This window comes from Cucumis sativus, chromosome 3 (genome assembly GCF_000004075.3).
Source record: "Cucumis sativus cultivar 9930 chromosome 3, Cucumber_9930_V3, whole genome shotgun sequence".
NCBI classification, from domain to species: Eukaryota; Viridiplantae; Streptophyta; class Magnoliopsida; order Cucurbitales; family Cucurbitaceae; genus Cucumis; species Cucumis sativus.
In genome coordinates this window covers 22,623,044-22,644,061 of record NC_026657.2, presented here as the reverse complement: position 1 = coordinate 22,644,061, position 21,018 = coordinate 22,623,044, and the positions used below count along the sequence as shown (strand labels likewise).

General features: G+C 31.5%; 1 protein-coding gene and 2 long non-coding RNA genes across 4 annotated transcripts; 1 reads left to right on the top strand and 2 right to left on the bottom strand.

Annotated features, from left to right (window-relative positions):
- Positions 1-2,292: 2,292 nt before the first annotated feature.
- LOC101205702 (transcription factor MYB108) lies at positions 2,293-3,809 on the bottom strand. Its single transcript, XM_011653230.2, has 3 exons — positions 3,517-3,809; positions 3,283-3,412; positions 2,293-3,179 (listed from the first exon to the last, which is right to left on the bottom strand). The coding sequence occupies exons 1-3, from the start codon at positions 3,632-3,634 to the stop codon at positions 2,753-2,755; spliced, it is 675 nt and encodes a 224-aa protein (XP_011651532.1). The 5' UTR covers positions 3,635-3,809; the 3' UTR covers positions 2,293-2,752.
- Positions 3,810-13,443: 9,634 nt separating this feature from the next.
- Positions 13,444-19,637, top strand: LOC116402858. 2 transcript variants are annotated; one of them, XR_004215526.1, is made up of 5 exons: positions 13,444-13,847; positions 14,819-14,840; positions 14,922-14,990; positions 15,577-15,681; positions 19,588-19,637. It is a non-coding gene; the product is annotated as an uncharacterized LOC116402858 (long non-coding RNA). The 2 variants fall into 2 exon arrangements; XR_004215525.1 differs by lacking the exon at positions 19,588-19,637 and having other exon boundaries at positions 13,445-13,847; positions 15,577-18,217.
- On the bottom strand, positions 17,029-18,470 carry LOC116402859. Its single transcript, XR_004215527.1, has 2 exons — positions 17,734-18,470; positions 17,029-17,429 (listed from the first exon to the last, which is right to left on the bottom strand). It is a non-coding gene; the product is annotated as an uncharacterized LOC116402859 (long non-coding RNA).
- Positions 19,638-21,018: the final 1,381 nt, after the last annotated feature.

The window sequence follows — 21,018 nt, the reverse complement described above, 5'->3', positions numbered from 1 at the left end:
CAGAAAGAAAAAGAAAAAATAAGTTATAGGTCGCCATACAAATTTATAAAATAAATTAGCAAAAAAATTCGAATATTTATAAATTTAATTAATATGATGAATTAAAGCTTAATTATTCAAATATCACTTCATCATTTTCTTAAAAAAATTTAACATAATCCTATCTTTAGAAATGAAAGTAAGATTTTTTTTAAAAAGTCAAGGACGAAAATAAAATAAGATGAGATAACAAAATAAAATTTTAAATACACGATCGGTAAGAAAAAACTTAAATAATTATCAAACCGAAAAAGAATGATTGAAGAGTGAACAATTACAAGATTGAGGAAAGAAAATGAGATAAGAAGGAAGTTGGATGGGACGACATGGATGACGCAGAACCATTGAATTCTAACATTAAACTCTATTGGCTGCCTAATTTTATTTATCATTATCATCAAAACTAATCATACCCCATCCTAATTTATAAACAAAAATGATTGTAGAGAAAATATTGATGGTTTCAAATTCCAAACTTCAAATTAATTATCATACCTATATGTTTAAATCATTCATGGTAAAATTTAATCGTATAATTTATTTAACATTCACGTGTATTCAGATAAAGTTGTAATTTTGATATAATAAAAGGTTCATAGCAAGTTAAGAGCAGAAACCCTAAGGTTTCTATACCATAAAAGAAACGAAGATGCTAATTTGAGTCGATATAGGAGTTAATAAGACTATGGCCCAAAAGTAGACTATTGTGAAGGAAAATGAATGACATCAATATCAACTTTCTTTGAGGATGAGGTGGACATATTAGGTCGCTCGGCTTCCATAGCTTTTGTTTTCTTGGTTTTCTTTTCTCCCTTGGTTTTTGTTTCTTTCACTCCATTCATGATTATTGTATTTCAATTTTACTCGTAATGTTTCGATTTTTGAACGAAAAAGACTCTTAAACATAAAACCTATGCAATCAAGTCATTTCATTTAAAAAATCAAGTCAAAGTTATTCGTATAAATTATTTATCTCCAAAAGTAATAAAAAAAAATAGCCATGTAATTATTAGTAGGAAAAAGGGAAGAGGAAAAGATGAGCACATCAAGTTTAGAGTATAACTACTTGATATTTGTTTAGACACAATATATTATAAGAAAAAGCATTTCACAGGTAAGGAAAAAGAATGCAAAATGATTATCCATTATGATCATCTATCATTTAATCAACATCATCATCATCTTTGATTTTAAAAAATAAAGAAGAAGAAGAAGAACCCATTTGCCCTAAAATATCAAAATTACGAATTAATCGAAAGAGCTCTTTTGATTGCTTTATTTATAAAATATTGATTTTGGAAAAGAAAAATTGCCCAAAAAAAGTCCAACACACAAGTTTGATTTTTGACTCATCATAAATTCCCTCCCCATTCAATTAACTAAAGAAAATTATGTAGCAATTTGGAATTCTATATTCTTAACGTGTTGAAATTATGTGTTGTGTGTACATTAGGTTTCTTTTTCAACTTAGGCCATCAGTGGCTCTACACTTTCAATATTAAACATTATTTTTCTTTTCTTTTCCTTTTTATTTTCCTTTTTCCTTTCTCCTCAACCATAGTTGGTTTTATAATGTCTTTTCGATCAGTGGTCATGTGATCCAGTTTGTGGAATTATTCCAATTTTTATTTATGAGGTTGGATTAAAAATAGGGAAAAAAAAAAGAACAATGAATGAAATACAGTAGTTTGCTATAAATAATATGGTCTAATTTGGTTTTTGATGTACTCATACTAGGAACAAATATATAACATATTCAACAATTTTATAACATGTTAATTATTAATTTAACATGGATAACAACACATTCTCCTATCATTTGTAATGATATGATATTGTTTTTAATTTATGATTTGAAAGTCATATGTATAAATTTATAAGACATAATAATTATAATTTTAAATTAGAACATATGTAATAGTGCAAGAAGTAGAAAGTCTCATTACACTTTTAACCCTTTAACCTTACTTGGTATGCGTAAAAAAATATAACTAAATATTAACTTTAAAAAGAAATGAGTTATTTGACTAAGTATGAAGGTCGATTTACAATAATGAATCAAAAGATCAACAAGGACTATGACGTTGTATCATAAGGTTTATTATAACATTCGTCTTTCTAACTTGTTGATTTGTAGAAGGTTAAGTTAAATCAAAGAGTTGGTCAAATTAATTATTGGATAGATTAATTAGTCACGAAATCATTTTCAATAATAATCTTTGAAAACTTGGTACACTTGAAACACTATATGAGTACTAGATTTGATCTCTTTAAATCATTACTAATTATGAGTACTACATTCTCTTTAAATCATTACTATTTGATTGATGGCTAAATACCACTGTTTGTTTCCTCCCAACTATTACTAATTCACACATAGTACCAACTTTCCGTATATCAACACCACAAATTTTAAGTATTTTTTGTTTGTAGCAATGAAGAAATTACAAGGTAGCAAATTCAAATAAAAATGGATACAACTTAATTTGTTTTTATCTTCTTTTTTTTTTTTTTCCTTGTAATATGCATTTTTCAAAGGCAAGGCCACATGTGAAAGAAGTAATGTAGAGAAAAATATTTGGTTCTTTGGTCATCAATTTAAGAAGGGAAAAAAGAAGACAAAAAAAAGAATAATAGTTTTGTCCCTTCACCCTTTGGGCTCCACTGCATCGTCGAATTCTCCAACTTTGTAACAATCAATTTTTCTTTCGGTTTAACTAAAAATGTGTTGTAAGAAACAAATGTTTTCTTCGGTCCACAAGCTCTCAAATGATGAGTCAACTCCGTCTCCTTCCCACCACCCTCCCCTCAAATCTGACGTGTCTGAACATGACCCTGACACATTTTCTGGGATGATACTTTTTTGCTCCCACGTCGACGTTGAGGTATCCGTGGCAATGCATGGTGGCAACAACAATGACGGTGGCGGTGGCGGTTGAAGTGGCGGAGATTGGGCAGAAGTGGCTGCCTCTATCCGCTCCACTAGGCGAGGGATCCAAACAAGTCTCATTGCATCTCGAAAACGCTGACTGTTAACATCACAGTTGAGTTGTTTAGCTTGTTTTTGAACTCTTGTTCTCCAATAGTTCTTTATCTCATTGTCGGTCCTTCCCGGAAGAAATTCAGCTATTTTCGACCACCTGAATCAAAGTTCGTATGTATAATTATTTATTAGTTTTTGATCCATTAAAAAGTAAAAAATAAAAAAAATAAATTAAAATGAGAAAAGAAAAGACAACTGACCGGTTACCCCAACGAGAATGAAGTTGAAGAATAAGGAGCTGTTCTTGAAGAGTAATATTTCCCCGGCGGAGATTAGGGCGGAGATAATTCAGCCATCTTAATCTACAGCTTTTCCCAGTTCTCTTCAACCCTTAAGAAAATAAATAAAGACCCAAATTAATTAATTAGATTGTTATTTACAGGACTTAATTAGTTAAAAATGATTAACTTAACAATAATAATGATGGGTTTTACCTGTAGAGCGAGCAACAGAGTTCCAATGCCCTTCGCCGTTAACAGTAACATAAGTGTAAAGCGCAGAGTCTTCCTCGGCCGTCCACGGCCCTTTTTTCACATCATCATCTGATCCCATTGTTAGTATTATTGCTTCTCTCCTATATCCTTAATTAAGTCTAAGTAAAGTCTCTTTAATTAATGATGTGTATTTATATTATATACACAGTACAGAGACACAAAAAGAAAAGCAATTTAAAAGAAGAAAAGAGTTTTTTAACCTTGCCGTAACATGAACATGGTGGTGTTGTTTTTTATAGTACAATGTTATGTTACACCAAATTAAAAAGAAAAAAGAGTCAAAGTTTTGGGCATTAAAATAAAAAGAGAAAGGGATGAGATTGGTGGAATTATTGGAGTTGACTTTGACTTGTTCATGCCGATCAATTTGAGGATACTTAATTATACACACACGCTTTAATTTATTCCTTAAATATCAGATTTTTAACATTCTTATATTCCGAGATTGCGTTCCCATTCCCATTCCCTCATTATTCCTCATCCATTCACTTTTTATACTTCACCTTTCTAACCATTGCTAACTATTCACTCCCTCCAATTTTTAAAATACTCTTTACTTTTTGTAACTATTTAATTTCCATACTACCAAATCGTATGAAAGCATCGTGAGTATTTTTTAACTTTTTAAATGAATGAAAGCATAAATAATCTTACAACCTCAAAATATTCAATTAGCAAACATTATGTGAGTAATTTGTTTAGAAGCCAAAATCAACCATCTTAGGAAACAGAAAAACTAAATCGAAAAAAAAAAATCATATCATTTTAATTACCCACACCCCATTTTTCTTCTCTTAAAACCCTAGGATGTAATTTGTTAAATATATTAAGCTTATTAAATAACATCCTAATTCATCCCTTAAAAACAAATGAATAGTTGTAAATATAATAATTATATACAAATTATTTATATATATAACAACGTTTTAAAAATTATATGCAAATTATTTATATATAAACAACGTTTTAAAATTATAAATATTATATAGTAAACATTGGTTTATCTATATTTGTACTTTTTAAAAGATATTACTATATTTAAAATTATTATTAACTTTAGATACGATATTTAGTGAAACTAAAAAAAGAATAATTAAACTTAGGAACTCAAATAAAATGTAAGCAGTGAAAATGAACACCTATAATTAACTATATTCTAATTAGTATATATTTTTTCACATGGTTTCATAAATGATCAAAATTAATTGGAAGAGAAAGAATGAGTTGAAGATGACTTTATCCTTATCTATAATATTAGAAAAAGCAAAGGTTTTTCCTTTTAGTATATTTTTTGTTCCTTTTCCACTAAACTAACATAGTTGTGATTATAATTAATTTTCTTTTTCTTTTGGGGGGGATTATTTGGTTTTATGAAAGTTTAATTTGAGGATGTAAAAGGTTAGTGAAGTCTTGTAATTTTATAAGAAAAATGAGAGCAACGACCAAAAAATTAAAAGGAAAGAAAGGAAAGAAGTTGATGTTGTCTCCTTGATTCAAACCCTTTACTTTCTTTTTATCTTTCTTTCTAATAATTCAAACCCATTTTCAACACCATCAAATTCTTAGAACCACCTATGCAAAAACTTTAGTTGGTTTACCAAAGATAAAATTGCAATTAGAGTCAATTGGCTTTTTCCTTTTCCATCTTTCAATAATTTCAATTCTCATTATCATTCCTTTTTATCACAAGGTTACATTCTAGGACGGGTAGAATATGACAATTTAAAACATATGATTTCTTGATAAAGAAAATATATACAACTTATAATGAGTTGATTATACGTGCACACTCCATCTTTAATTCTTAAAAAAAATAAAATTAATTCACTAATTCACTTAAAAACGTAAGCTAGTGAGTGAATGTAAATTTAATTATGACTTATTTGAGATCTTTGAACGATCACTACTTTGTTGCCATTTAAAATTACCAATTGACCTAAATGCTTAAGCCGACGTGGATGAAGATAAATCTAATTATTTTATTTATCACAATTATACATCACTTTTTGTAGTAAAAATGAGTCATATGCATTCTTTAGAGAATGAGTTTGATTTTTTGCCCAACTTAATATCTCTATGAATTTTTATAACATTCAAATGTCATAATTGGAGGAACGTGTATCGTATTGTTGTATGAAATTAGTAGGTGCAAGTAATTGAATCATAAATTTATAAAAGCATATTTAAGAATGAACAAAAAGATTAATAGATAGACAAAGCATTCCATATCTTCGTCTCCAAAATGAAATTCAAAAAAGAAAAATGGTGAAATATAATTTTTGTTTTTTTTAGTGATTTGCTCTTTTTATTATTGTTGGTGAAAAAACAGTTGAAAAAAAGTATATTTATACCAACCGACCATTAATATTTTCAATTAAATGAAAGAAATTAAAATTGTAGTGAGTGGGTGATTAAAATAGTAATTAGAAGTGATATAGTGGAAGTGGAAGAAAATGTGGGAAACGAGTTGTGAAAGAGTCTTTGTTGACTGTTTCTTCCCTTATTTTGGTCAAAGCTAGGCGAAGCTTCTTTTAAGCTCAAACTAAAATGATTGTGAATAAATCCAAAACCTGTTCTCGTTTTATTCTAAGTTAAGTTACCCAACGTCCTTACAAATATATAGTTGGATTCCGATTTTCACATCTTCAAATTATATTTTACTCTTCTCTCACCAAGCTGAGTTCAAACAACCTTTATGTTTTGTTGTTCTAATAATTTTTTTAAGATATCGTTATCCTTTCTATTTTAATATTTAATTGTATATGTACGTACTACATACTAATTGTTGTACTATTCTTGTATTCTCTATCTATATATATATTCTAATTTAACTACTGGGTCACCTCGTTTTGAGTAATATTAAAGCTTTTTGCCCACGAAAGTCGAACGATGATGTCCAAGACTCAGTTTTTTGGTTCCGTCCCAAAACATCGAAAAAATGGCTAATGCAATTGCCTAGAACATAACGACCCAAATTAGAGCGGTGTCAAAGGTCTCGAAAGTTTGCATCTAACTATTGGGTGACCTCGTCTTGAGTAATATTAAAGCTTTTTGCCCACGAAAGCCGAACGGTGATGCCCAAGACTCAGTTTTTTGTTCCGTCCCAAAACGTCGAAAAATGGGTCAATGCGATGGCCTAGAAAGGAACGACCCGACTTAGAGCGGTGTCAAAGGTCTCAAAAGTTCGCATCTAACTACTGGGTGGCCTCGTCTTGAGTAATATTAAAGCTTTTTGTCCACGAAAGCCGAACAGTGATGCCCCAGACTCAGTTTTTTGGTTCCGTCCCAAAACGTCGAAAAAAGGGTCAATGCAATGGCCTAGAAAGGAACGACCCGACTTAGAGCGGTGTCAAAGGTCTCGAAAGTTTGCATCTAACTACTGGGTGGCCTCGTCTTGAGTGATATTAATGCTTTTTGCCCACGAAAGCCGAACGGTGATGCCCTAGACTCAGTTTTTTGGTTTCGTCCCAAAACGCCGAAAAAAGGGCCAACGCGATGACCTAGAAAGGAACGACCCGACTTAGAGCGGTGTCACAGGTCTCGAAAGTTCGCATCTAACTACTGGGTGGCCTCGTCTTGAGTAATATTAAAGTTTTTTGTCCACGAAAGCCGAACGGTGATGCCCAGACTCAGGTTTTTGGTTCCGTCCCAAAACGTCGAAAAAAGGGCCAATGCGATGACTTAGAAAGGTACGACCCGACTTAGAGCGGTGTCAAAGGTCTCGAAAGTTCGCATCTAACTACTGGGTGGCATCGTCTTGAGTAATATTAAAGCTTTTTGCCCACGAAAGCCGAACGATGATGCCCCAGACTCAGGTTTTTTGTTCCGTCCCAAAACGACGATAAAAGGACCAATGCGATGGCCTAGTAAGGAACGACCTGACTTAGAGCGGTGTTAAAGGTCTCGAAAGTTCGCATCTAACTACTGGGTGACCTTGTCTTGAGTAATATTAAAGCTTTTTGCCCATGAAAACCGAACGGTGATGCCCCAGACTCAGTTTTTTGGTTCCGTCTCACAAAACATTGATAAGAACTATATCTCCTGAGAAGTACATAGTCTAAAGTGAAATTTTAATTTAAATCATAACTCTGGAATATCACCCTAAGACTTCAATACTATTCTTTAATTCAACCAACTACTAATAAACATAGAACAAGAAGTTGGAACAAGTCTGAATTATTAATATCATATAACCTGAATACAAGAATTATCAATATGAATAATGATGAAACAAGTCTAAACTCAAGAGAGATAGGAAAAAGACTCAAATATTTTTCAAAGCCTAAGGCAACCACTCTCTTGACCAATGGCTTGGCTCCTCTGTGGTTCTTATAGAACTCCAAAGAAGAAATCCTTCTCTAATCATGAACCCAAAGAAGAAAGCCTTCTCTAATTATGGAACCAAGAAGAGAACCACAATCATGCATTCCCCCATTACTTTATAGGAGAAATTTCAGGCAGCAGTATTTCAGGATTCGATTTCACATGGGTAGTCAACATGATAGCAAAGCTAATGTTTTTCTTGAGGTTTGTGGCATTTAGTTGGGATGACTAAATTATCATGGTCAAAGCTACAGTCTTAGTGGGTTCTTCAAATATATAAGAGATGATATAATTTTTAGAAGAATGCAAGCACAGTATGAGGAAACATTCAAGATCATCAAACACTATATGGCAACTTCTTGGTGAAAAGGAAAAAAATTATCCCGCTACAATCACCGGTTCTTTATCATGCTTTAGTTTTTTTGCTTTTCAACTACTTTAGGATTGGACTTTGGAAACAAATATTAAACAATATCATTTTTAGCATGGGATTGACGCATATAGAACCGACGGCACAACATCGTGGCACTTGCAATTATTACTTGAGGCCTGAAAGGTACACAAATCTCTAATTAGCACATCCACGTGAAAATTTTAAAACAGTCTTGGTTAATAAGATAAAAAATAATCTTCAATATCTGAACAACAACTATCAAAAATCAAAATGCAAGCTCCATTCCTATAGAGGTCGGTAAGTGGAGATAATTGAAATGGCTAAAAAGTTGTATGAAGAATCATCCATTATAAGAAAAATTTCTCACCTAAAAGAATAAAGGAGAAGAAATAGTTGAATTACAAATTTGGTCACTATAAATTTATTCCATTTGGTTGTAAAAGTTAGAACTTTATCCTTATGGTTTTATAAATGTGTAAATAATCCTTATGGTTTGATAAATCTGTAAATAATCCTTATGGTTTGATAAATCTCTAAATAATCCTTATGGTTTGATAAAACCATCTAATCCATAGATTATGGCTTGATAAAACCATCTAATCCATAGATTATGGTTTGATAAAACCATCCAATCCATAGACTAAATTCTAAATTTGGTCACTGTGCCAGCCTACTCACCAAATGTCACATTGGTGAAAAAAAGAGGTGTAAAGCTTTGTTGAGCATCATATCATTAAACCTTTGATTTGAACGCCTTTAAGGAATGCTCCCCGATCTGTGGAAATGCTCTTTGTTTAACATCTAAAAATAACAGAGATGCAGACAATTTAAAAAATTTGAGAGAAAATTTGTCAAGGGGTTGAAAGGAATAAGCAATAATAAATAATAAATAAATACATTTTAAAGCACTCTCAAAATGTACAGTTAAAAGGCATCCTCTGTAAAGTGCCAATAAGAACAATGTTTGAGTAATTAAAGAGCACTACCCATAAATAACACTTGACACAAAAAAAAAAAAAAAAACACGTAAAAAGAAACCCTGCCTGACAAGACAAATTTGTCAAAACCATCTCAATTTCTAAAGAGTATTTCCTATCCTTTTTTAACTCTATCTAGGCTAGGTTTGGACCAAGTGCATCATAGGTAACTCACAGCAAAGTAATAAAGGAAGACAAAGCTAGAAAAGTATCCATGCACTTATTTATTATATACATGCAATCAAGCATTCACAACACACATTATTTTCTCAATCATGCATTCGCGTCTCAATAAGATATCGCTAAAAAGGGGCTTAAACTATAAAAGACAGCAGCTTATTCTCAAATTTCAGCACGTATACTCATCAATAATCAGATTTTTACCTCACTCACAAACCCAAGCTGAGTGGTCAAGGGTTGCCAGTCATGATTTTTATAAAAGATCTAAGTCAGCTAAGAAGGTAATCTTAGGATATTTCAGCACAATTACTTGAAAGATATTTCCTGATTATTTTTATCTTTTTCTTTTCTTTTTCTTTTTTGATTTTGGGAAAAAACAGTTTGTTGACTAAGAGGTGATGCTGGTGAGGGAATTTATTGAAGTAGTGAATACTTTCGGGAGGACTTAAACAAGTAAAAGGACGAAATGTATAATTAGTTAGAGGAGGACTTAAACAAGTAAAAGGATGAAATGAAGCAAGGTCAAGCAACAAATTTTCTGTTAAGTAAACATAAATGTTAACTAGAGGCTTAAATAAAATATTTCACCACCACCACCACCACCACCACAACAACAAAAAGCTTAGATATATCGCCATTGACAACAGAATCAGAGCAATATAAGCACAATACATTACAAGGAAAGTATGGAGATAAAAGACCTGAAGGTTTTCCTTTCACTTACAAAGAGGATCATTAAGTAACTTCTCGTTGTTAGAACCAATATCTAGCATTACTGGAAGAATATGTCAATTAAACAAGAGTAAACTTAATGAAATTCAGAAAGTGGGGTTAAGAAAAGTTGCTAAAAAAATGTTATTAGTATTCTTAGATAATCTACAAATTTCATGAAGAAAAAATGGCAGACTTGAAGGTTTCCCCCACTATCAGGAATACTTGCTGGAACGGGAAAAAGATACCGACAAATTCGAAACACGACACACTAAAACTCTCACTCTCTTGGTCCTTGCTTAAAATCACATGTACATGTCAATACTGATAGTGCCTCATTCACTAAAACAAACCAAATTTCCTTTAGAAATTTATCCACAAAGTAACATAAATATAGATTGACACAGTAAGGAATAATTTAAGTCTACACTTCAATAATTCAAGTCTCATTCACAAATGAACCCAACTCCAGAAAAATGCAAGTACATGTACTCCATAAAATCAATTCCTAAATTGAATAAAATTCCATTCATAGTGACCAACTACCTAAATGAGAACAAATATGAAAATGGGTAACAAAGAAGGTTGCTTTAGCAAGAATGTTTGTGGTGCTTCGAGGACTAAATGGGATTTGAGGTTAACCACCAATCAGGATGAAAAATGGACACAAATTATATTATAAGCATCCTCAAATCTAATCCATGATAAAATAATAAAAGTTTGAAAAAGTAGCATCACTCAACAAATAAAAACAACAAAATTTTGTGGGAAATTGTCTGTATGGCTAAAAACAGTAGTCCAAAAGTTCTTCAATGCTAAAAGGAAAGAGGATAAAGAAGATAATAAACATAAAACTGGAGAGTATCATTTCCTAAACCATTCAACGTGTAGCTAATAGAGTGGCACACCGGTAAGAGTAAAATAATGTTTGTATCCTTCCGATTAATTTATTTGATATTCTAGAAGTATAAATAAAATTGAAAACCAAGAGTGCTCAGTTTTACCTTGACCGTGCCAATGGTCTATCTTTCTCGAGTTCTAACTCCATAAGTTCAGCTTTTGCTTCTCGTCTTTTAGCTAAGCCCTTGCCCCGTTCCAACTTTATCTCCTGTGACAGGAAGACCAACATCACAAGCAGCCACAGTGAGATTTGATCAAAACATTGATAAGAACTATATCTCCTAAGAAGTACATAGTCTAAAGTGAAATTTTAATTTAAATCATAACTCTATTAAAACCATCTCAATTTCTAAAGAGTACCTCCTATCTGTTTCCTGCACATCAAATAAGCTTCAATTTCAACCAAACTCGTAAAGGTTACAACTCCCACGTGATGCTAATTGAACGGAAGTTTAGAAACTAGGACAGGGTATGAGCTAACTTCATTATGCTCAAGCAACAAATTTTCTGTTAAGTAAACATAAATATTAACTAGAGGCTTAAATAAAATATTTCACCACAACCACTACAACAACAACAAAAAGCCCAAATATATCGCCATTGACAGCAGAAACAGAGCAATATAAGCACAATACAGTACAAGGAAAATATGGAGATAAAAGACATGAAGGTTTCCCTTTCACCTAAAAAGAGGATCATTAAGTGACTTCTCGTTGTGAGAACCAATATCTAGCATTACTGGAAGAATCTGTCAATTCAACAAGAGTAAACTTAATGGAATTCAGAAAGTGAGGTTAAGAAAAGTTGCTAAAAATATGTCACCATTAAATGATATTAGTATTCTTAGATAGTCTACAAATTTCATGAAGAAAAGACAACAGACTTGAGAGTTACCCCCGCTATCAGGAATACTTGCTGGAACGGGAAAAAGATATCGACAAATTCTAAACACGGCACACTAAAACTCTCACTCTCCTGGTTCTTGCTTAAAATCACATGTACATGTCAATGCTGATAGTGCCTCTTTCACTGAAACAAACCAAATTTCAGTACCAATTAAGATGCAGAATATAAGATAATTAAGATGCAGAATATAAGATATTTAAGATGCAGAAAATAAGGTAGTTAAGATGCAGAAAATAAGGAAACACCCCACATCAATACAGTGCATAACAAATCTATCACATAAGCACAAAGATAAATACTGAGCGTATTAGTTGAAACTTACACTACTACAAAAACAGGCTCTCTTGACGTTTCCAGTTTTCCTTTCTTGACGTTTATTAATAAAAAATGTAAGAAAGATTTCATTTTTAATAAAAAATGTCAAGAATTTTTCTGAAACATCATTTTTGACGTTTATTAAACGTCAAGTAAAATAAATTTTTCCTTGACGTTTTTAAAACATCAAGAAATATCTATTAATTTTTTGACGTTCTTAAAACGTCAAGAAACGTATGAATTCGACATGCTTGACGTTTCTTAAACGTCAAGAATTTAAAATTTTACTCGACGTTTTAAAAACGTCAAGAAATTTATAAAAAAATCCTTGACGTTTTGAAAAATGTCAAGAAATTTATAAAATATTCTTGATGTTTTTAAAACGTCAAGATTATTGTAAAAATTGCTTGACGTTTTTAAAACGTCAAGAATGTTTTGAAAATATCTTGACGTTTTTGAAAAACGTCAAGAATTTAATCGTAAAACGACGTCGTTTCATTTAAGTACATTTTTTCTTCTGTAAAACCTAATTTGTCGCGCGTTCGAAGGGAAGCTTCTTCCCTTTTGCATTCGTCGTTCGTCGTTCTCCCCTTTCACCGTTCTCAAGCTTTCACCATTCTCAAGCATTTAATTCTTGACGTTTTAAGAACGTTAATGAATATCTTTTAAATTTTTGACGTTTTAAAACATCAATAATTTTTATAAAAAGGTGGAAGAGAGTCATTTTCTAAATTTTTTTGACATTTTTTAATCGTCAAGTAAGATCTTTTTTTTAAAAAAAAAAGAAAAAAAAAAACTTCAAGTGTTATTAAATATATATAGAAAAAAATATTGTGCTAGTATTATTTCTTCAAAATCCTTTTAAATATATATAGAAAAAAATATTGTGCTAATATTATTTTATTTAAAATCTCTTTAAATATATATATATATATATATATATATATATATATATATATATATATATATATATATATATATATATATATATAACATTTTGTGCTAATATTCTTTCTTCAAAATTTAAAAAAAAAAATTGTGCTAATACCATTTTTTTAAATCCCTAGCGTCTTTTGTTTTTTTTTGTTTTTTTGTTTTTTTTTTTTTTATTATTTTGACATTTAGAAGAGATCAAGTATTGTTAAATATATATAGAAAAAAATATATTGTGCTAATAATCATATTTCGCAAGCCCTAGCCCACGCGTACTTCTTCTCCTCTCCACAGTCGAAATCCTTCTCCTGCGAAAATGGTGTTCACCGGCCGTCCATTCGCAAAACCGTTCTTCCGTCCATTCAACGCCCATCCGTTCAATGCTCGTCTGTTCAACGCTATCTGTTCGACTTTCGCCGTGTTGGTAGCCAGTTCAACGCCGTCCGTTCCTTGTTCATAGTCAGTTCAACGTTGTTCGTTCTACGTTCGTAGTCGGTCAACGCCGTCTGTACGACTTCCACGTTCATAGTCAGTTACACCTCTTCGAATCCCTCACTTCTGCCGTTTCAAATTTCGTCTGTCCACCCCTTCATAGTCAGTCCGTTCATCCGTCCATCATCCACTAAGTTGAGGTTAGACTTTTATATATACTTCGAATTGAATGTGGTTGTGCATAATATTTGAGATACGAAGGTTATTTGGAGGTGTAAATTTCAAATTGAATGTGGCTGTGCATAATATTTGAGTTATGAAGGTTATTGGATGTGAAAACTTCAAATTGAATGTGGCTGTGCATTATTATTGGATTTAGACCGAGAGAAATTGGGTGAATTAGATGGGGTTATATGTGTATTTGCATTATATATTATACAAAAAAAGACAATGTGATCTGTTATATATAATTTTTGCATTTTCTATTATCTTAATACCAAACTAACTTCTTCACATATTTTCCTTCCAAATCCACAAGTTAAAAAGCTAACATAATTAGAAACTGGTAGGTACTCGAATTAATTATATTATGTGTGTTATGAAATTTTAGAAGTTTAAAATTCTAGTTGCAACTCCTTAATCAAGAAACATGTCAACAGAAATTTAAATTATAAACATGTTTGACTTGGAGCAATAGTACGTACTAACACATTTCTTTAAGTAATTAGAAATTCAATCCAAACATTCCATAGATTTGTGCATTTAGCATAGCAAATGTTGCATGTAATCTTTCATTTTTCATCTTTCGCAACTCTTGAAATATATCAAATTAAGTTATGCTTTTATTATTGTCATTATCGAAACACTATCAACACGTATGTTAGTGTTCTTAGCTGAAAAGTGGTATTTGAATTGTCATTCTTATGATAATTACTTTTCTATGGAGACACTAATGAATTTAGAGAGTGCTATAATCTCATCTCCTTTAGATGTAGCACCAAGAGTAGACGAAGAGAGGTTAATTGCAGTCATGCCACCGTAAGCTTTTATGTGTTTCTCTTCCACTATCTCTATGGTTGTTCTTTAAATGTTAAAGCATATCATAGCTTGAGCTTCACATTTTGATAAATATTTTTTCCTAATGTTTCTTTTTTTATGCTTGCTATACCAGATTGACCAAAGAACATATCCAGGTAATCTCCAAATCATTTTGCATCTCTCCTTGTTATCCTTTTCTTGGTTCTATAATGCCTATATGGTGAACATTTCTATAGGCTATGTGTAAGCTGGTCACCAAGTGTTGTGAAGATTCCAGACAAAGCATACGACGAGCTCCTCAAAAGGTTATTTTAGCTACATCTTCACTTCATAAATTAATTTTTCAGAAATTTTGATAGTAACCATCTAGAGCGTAAAAGATCTTGTACAATTTCTATTGGTTCGTGATGTACTATCTTGTGTGGTAAGATAAATAGTTTTAGAAGTCCCAAGAGACATTATTTTTATGACGCTTACCCAAAGAAAAATAATAATTGGTTTAATTTTATTTTTGGGTTGGATTAGAAGTTTGGAGGGTTTCAACCGTCCAACGGAGGTGAAGTTCTTTTTGGTTTGTTTTGTAGATGAGTTTTTAAATAATTACAAATCTTATATTGGTATAGTATTTCAATATAAGATCTTATATGGTTCATAAGATTTAGGAAAACTTGGGCAAATTTCTCTTTTTGAAACTATTTCCAGTAGTTTTCGTATTCATAAAAGATGGTTTATTGAAGTAATTATAACTGTTGTGGTTTGATGAAAATTGTGGGCTAGATAATAATTCAATATCATACGAGTTATTTTTATTGATTATATTACTTGATAACCCATTAAGTTATTTTATTACTTGCATTGCAAAAAACTAGTACTAATATTTTGTATAATTAGGGGTCATTGGGCACTGCTGGCCATAAATGCGTATGATGATACAGTATTTTACCTCGACTCACTAAGGACAACATCGAAGTCAACTACAAGATACGTCACTGACACGTAAGTTAATCTAGTATTTCATTTAGTGTTGATTCTTATATGCATGTACACAATATTTAAACTATTTGTTCGTCTCTAGAAACTAGAGAGATTGTCAAGGGACAAAAAGTGATCAATTTTGTTCTTGGATGAGGCCGTACCTCATTCGTGTCAATCTCACATCCTTTTAGGATTGTTCTAAGAGATATGGAAAAAAAATACAGCCATTAAAGATCATTAAAAGAATAGTTATCATCATAAGTGAATCGCCCGACACTGGGAAGGGTCATTACTACCGGAAGAGAAGGAATAATGAATGATTGAGTTAATAATCATATAATCAGTGTTGATCCAATTTCAAATAAATAAGATACAAGACTTTTCCTTGGTAAAATTTAAAGAGACTAATGCTCAAAATACAATGAAACAAAGTAAAGTAGTTGTAGCTATTACGGTCAAATACTGCCAATAATAGCACTTGAAAATAAATAGAGGCCCTTATGAAAGATCCCAAGACATATTGTTCAAAGTTAATTTTTTTAGTAGTATTTATTATCCTTATCCATTTATTCTGTAACTTAAGCTACAGTAAGATGTTTTTCCAACACATAAATTTTAGTGCTTCAAACAAGAAGAAGTGAAAAGATCAAAAGTAACGCCAAGAAAAAAAAGTGAAAAAAGGATATATCACATATCAAATGTGTACACTTTCTTGTGAGATCGGCAGAATATCTTCCACCATTTTGCAAGATAAGCTTTGACATCTCCTTGCGCTCACCTGAGACCCAGAAATGATGGAACTAACACAATTTCATCGGATGTCCCCAAGAGCACCATAAATAAGAAGAAATACAAGAAAACAATTTTCTCTGAGAATAAATAAAATATTATAAAACACAACCTGCAGGAATTCCAGATACCGAAATATTCAATCCAGAAAATGGAAGGACCCGATATCCCTCCTGAGGCACAACACAATGTTCAATCCAGCATTGTTGTAACCAAGAAAATGACACGATTGGTTTCTTTGAAATGTTTAGTGCCCACTGAAAACAGAGAAAATAATATGAAAGTATCTGTCAAAACCTTTGCAATAACATTTCAGGTAGAATAAAACTAAAAACCATTATTAAGTCTATTACACATTTAACAATTAAATTAAGGGAGAATATCAATTTATACCCCTAAACCTTAGAGATTGTATCAATTTAAACCCTGGCTTTTGTTAGTGTATCAATTTACGCCCTCTATTACATTCTTTTTTGAAAAATTTCGTGTGAAACTTATAATTATATCAATTAGATCAATTTAAAGGTAACCGTGATTAAAGGTCTAAATTGATTTAAAATTGAATTTTGTGGAGTTTAATTGACTCAAATCTTATGATTCACGTGATATTCATGAAATGGTCTAAATACACATACATATCACGTCAAGAAAATCGAAAGTTCAAGCAACACGACCTTGTATTTCGCAGCCAAAGTATTCTTCGCGATAACAAAACTGACATCTAGTGATGCTTTCGTATGCAATACTCCCCCCATTGCACTAACTAACTTCCCTATCTCAACCTGCAATGCAACTTTGTGTCATTAGTTCTACAAAAATAAAATTACTAATTACTAATAAGAACATTTGCAACGTACCTTTTCATCTTCCTGAAAATCGGATGCCAAGATTTTCACACCATCCATGGCAAGGCAGCAAGTATAACCCTGTTGAGGAAGAGGTCTGTGCTCTTTTTGCACATGACATCACGCACTGAGGACCTTCCCAACAGAAATTCAAGTTGTCAGCGACGCACCAAATCCACGACGTCGAACTGAAATGAGAATTTCAACCAACTAGGTTTGGCTATTCGGAAAGAGAGAGCAGTGAAGTATATATTACTCGGCTACTGCGTACATGCAGCATGCACTGACAAATATTAGCTGCAATTCGGTAACTATACCTTTGACAAATTAATGGAGACATTCAATTTCCTGTTAATCTCATTCTCCAGTCCAAAATTTCTCTCCAATTCTTTTCCGCAAAAGAAAGAAAGAAAAGGCTGGAACTACAAATTAACTATACCTAACAAGTTGCATCCCTTGGCGCGAAGATCCTCGAACTTTGCCTGAAAGCAGGAATCAACAACTAATAAACACATTGCAAATCCGAAGTAGCCATATAAATTGAACAAGAAATCGATGAGACGTTTCGTACGTGATTGGCAGAGGAGATAACATGATAATCGTTAGGGGCGTTTTGAGAGGGATCGCAACAGAGGAAAACCTCAGCCCCATTCTGCTTGAAAGTGTCGTGAAAAGCATCGAACATCTCCGGTGCGACAAGATTACGAGAGAGGAACACATTAGCTCCGACAAATGGCTTGGGCTTCAGAATTTGGAGAGTTGCTTCGATTACTTTCTGTGTCGATGGAAGTCCGACGAGAGAGGATTTTGTGAGAAATTGGAGGGAAGAAAGATTGAGAGTGTGAATGGCGGAAGGGTTTTGTGAAATGAAGTTGAGCTTTTGTAGCACATTCACCGGGTGCTTGGCGTTGATATTTAAAAAATTTACAAAAACATACTTTTAATGGTATTTGAGAGAGGGAAAAGAAACGAGAGGAAAGAAATTGGCTCAACTAGAATAATAGCAATTTTAAAGTTAAAAAATGACCAAATGAAGAAAAAAAACAATAAATAAGAATTTACAAAAACCCAAAATACCCTTATATAGATAAAGTGTAAACTACTTTCTTAAAGCTAAAATATAATAAATATATTTTAATAAATCTTGAATACATACTTGTCCAATGAAAGTCAGAACCCTTCATCATACTTATCCAATCAGAGTCAAAACCCTTCAACTTCATTTTCTAGACTCGTTGCAACGATCTTCGTTTTTATTTTTTGTTTTTCGTTTCTCATCTTCCATTTTCAAAATCTTCTTTTGTATCTATTTTCCATTTTTCTTTTTTGATCTCATTTTTCTTGAACGGACAAACCCTAATCTTTCCACCTTGAAGCGGCAAACTCCAATCTCTACCCTTTTCCATTTGAAGTTTGGGATTCATCTTCAACTCCATCATGTATTTTAAAAAAGAAACTTCATCATGCATTTTCAAAAAGAATAATATAAACATTTGAAGCATGCAAATATTATCTTCATTTTCCATCTTCCATCTTTGATTTTCAAGTCTACAACCGCAATCTCAAACGCTTGGGGTGGAAAAACAAAAACCTTCACTAAGAACAAAAAGATACAAAAATTATCTTCCTCGTTTCTTAGAAAAATTTTAGCTGATTTTAAAAAATATATATATTTATATTAATTATTTAATAAAATGTAGATGGAATTTGATAGATTTTATACAAAAACACAATATCTTAGGCTATTTTTTTGGAAAAATAAATTAAGATATAATATGAAAACTAGCTTTAATTTTTAAATTATTAAGGATCGAAAGATGAGGTTTAATTTCCAAATAATAAAAAAAATGTTGAGATCTTGATACAAAAACTAATTTTAATTTTCAAATTCAAAATTTAAAAGTAAATTAAGATCTAATTAGAAAACTAATTTTAATTTACAATTTATTGAAGGTTGAAAGATGGAGATTTAGCCAATAAAAATTAATAATATGATTATTTTGAAATTAAAAAATGAATAAAGTTGTTAAGAACTTTAACACTGGTGAAATAAAAAAATGAATAAAGTTGTTGATATCTTTTTAATCTCGAGATATTAGGAAGAGGTTAGGATATGATTCTCTATGTTATTAACACGTATACTCATAATTGCATATCATAAATTAATTATAATGAAATTTTTTTATAAACTCATTGTTCGCACGAGATTTCCGGAGAAATTTAATTCGTGGACTTGAACTTGGAGTTGATGTTGTATTTTTGTTGATTTGATGCGATTCGATTCAATCTCTAGAATTTGATCATCTGATTCTCTCTCAACTGTATGTCTACGCTTGATTTGGAGGAAGCGGAGCACGTGATGTTCTTGAAGTTTGTTGAACGTCTACGCTTGATTTGGAGAAGCGGAGCACGTGACGTTCTTCAAGTTGGTTGAATGCTTACGCTTGATTTGGAGAAGCGGAGCACGTGATGTTCTTCAAGTTGGTTGAATGTTTACGCTTGATTTGAGTAAGCGGAGCACGTGATGTTCTTGAAGTTGGAGTCTTGGAAGAAAGTTTGTATCTTCAAAACAGCTTCAATCTTCGAGGGTGGTCAACTTCAGAAGTTAGGGAGTCTTCTAGCTTTTGGAAGAATTCTCTCTAGATCTTCTAGAGTCAAAATTTTCCAACCTCTACAAATGAGGAGAATTTCTCTATTTATAGAGTTCACTGGTGGACTTTATGAGTTTGAACCTGGTTGGTCCATGGACCAGACCCATGGGCTCAACCATATGGACTTAGGTTATATTTAGTCTTTGGGCTCAATTAAGCTTATTTTTTTGGCTTAATTGAACTTAGTCCAAGTAAATAATATTTAATTGAACTAAAATGATTAACTTAATCCAACGATTAATATGAAAACATGTGGCATTCTTAGAATGACCAATTTATTTATTTTAACTCTTTAATTTGGAGCATGTGTCAATTTTAATTAGTCCCCAAATTTAATTATTTGTACTTTTCATCATTAACTTAATAAATGATGTGGCAACTTGTGATTGGTCTCAAAATTTCTTATTCAACAAATGCCCCTTTTCGAGATTTATGCACGTATATGGGTGAATGAATCTCGGAAAAGATAAATTTGAAGTCAAAGTACGAGCCTTTTTGTTTTTACTCAATTCAACATATCAAATTAATCAAACTATGAATTTAGTACGTGAGTTTGATTTAAATTTAAAATAAGGGTTGGAATATGGCCAAACCTTAAACAAAATTTAAAGTTTTATTTCCCACTTAATTTTATTTGAGGGAAAAAAAAAAATTTAATATGATGATTTTTTTTTTAAGTAAAATTTGGAATATAACCAAAATTTTAATTTTGAAATAAGGATAAGGTTTCTACCGTACCTTAATTTATCTTGGGGATGCATAAGAATTTGGAATGACCAATTTTAATTTGAGATAAAAAAAAAATCAGGTCCTCAATCTTAGGTAAAGTTGGATTTATGGCTCCGATTTAAATTCATGATAAAAAGGAGGTCATATATGCAAGTTAATTTAACTTGAATTTTGAAATTGAGAATATTTATATATATATATATATTTAAAATATTTAAAAATTTGAACATTTTTAAATATTTTAAATATCTCAATAAAAGTTAAACTTGAGATTTATCCAAAAAAAAAAGAAATAATTTAAAATAAAATAAGATAATTGGATTATCTTTTCTTTATATATATAT

Excerpts from the sequence above, each read along its gene's own strand:
- LOC101205702 (XM_011653230.2), bottom strand. The coding sequence starts at position 3,634 with ATGGGATCAGATGATGATGTGAAAAAAGGGCCGTGGACGGCCGAGGAA. Across the intron at positions 3,413-3,516 it reads CTCTGTTGCTCGCTCTACAG|GGTTGAAGAGAACTGGGAAA; the intron begins GTAAAACCCATC and ends TATTTTCTTAAG. Across the intron at positions 3,180-3,282 it reads CATTCTCGTTGGGGTAACCG|GTGGTCGAAAATAGCTGAAT; the intron begins GTCAGTTGTCTT and ends ACTTTGATTCAG.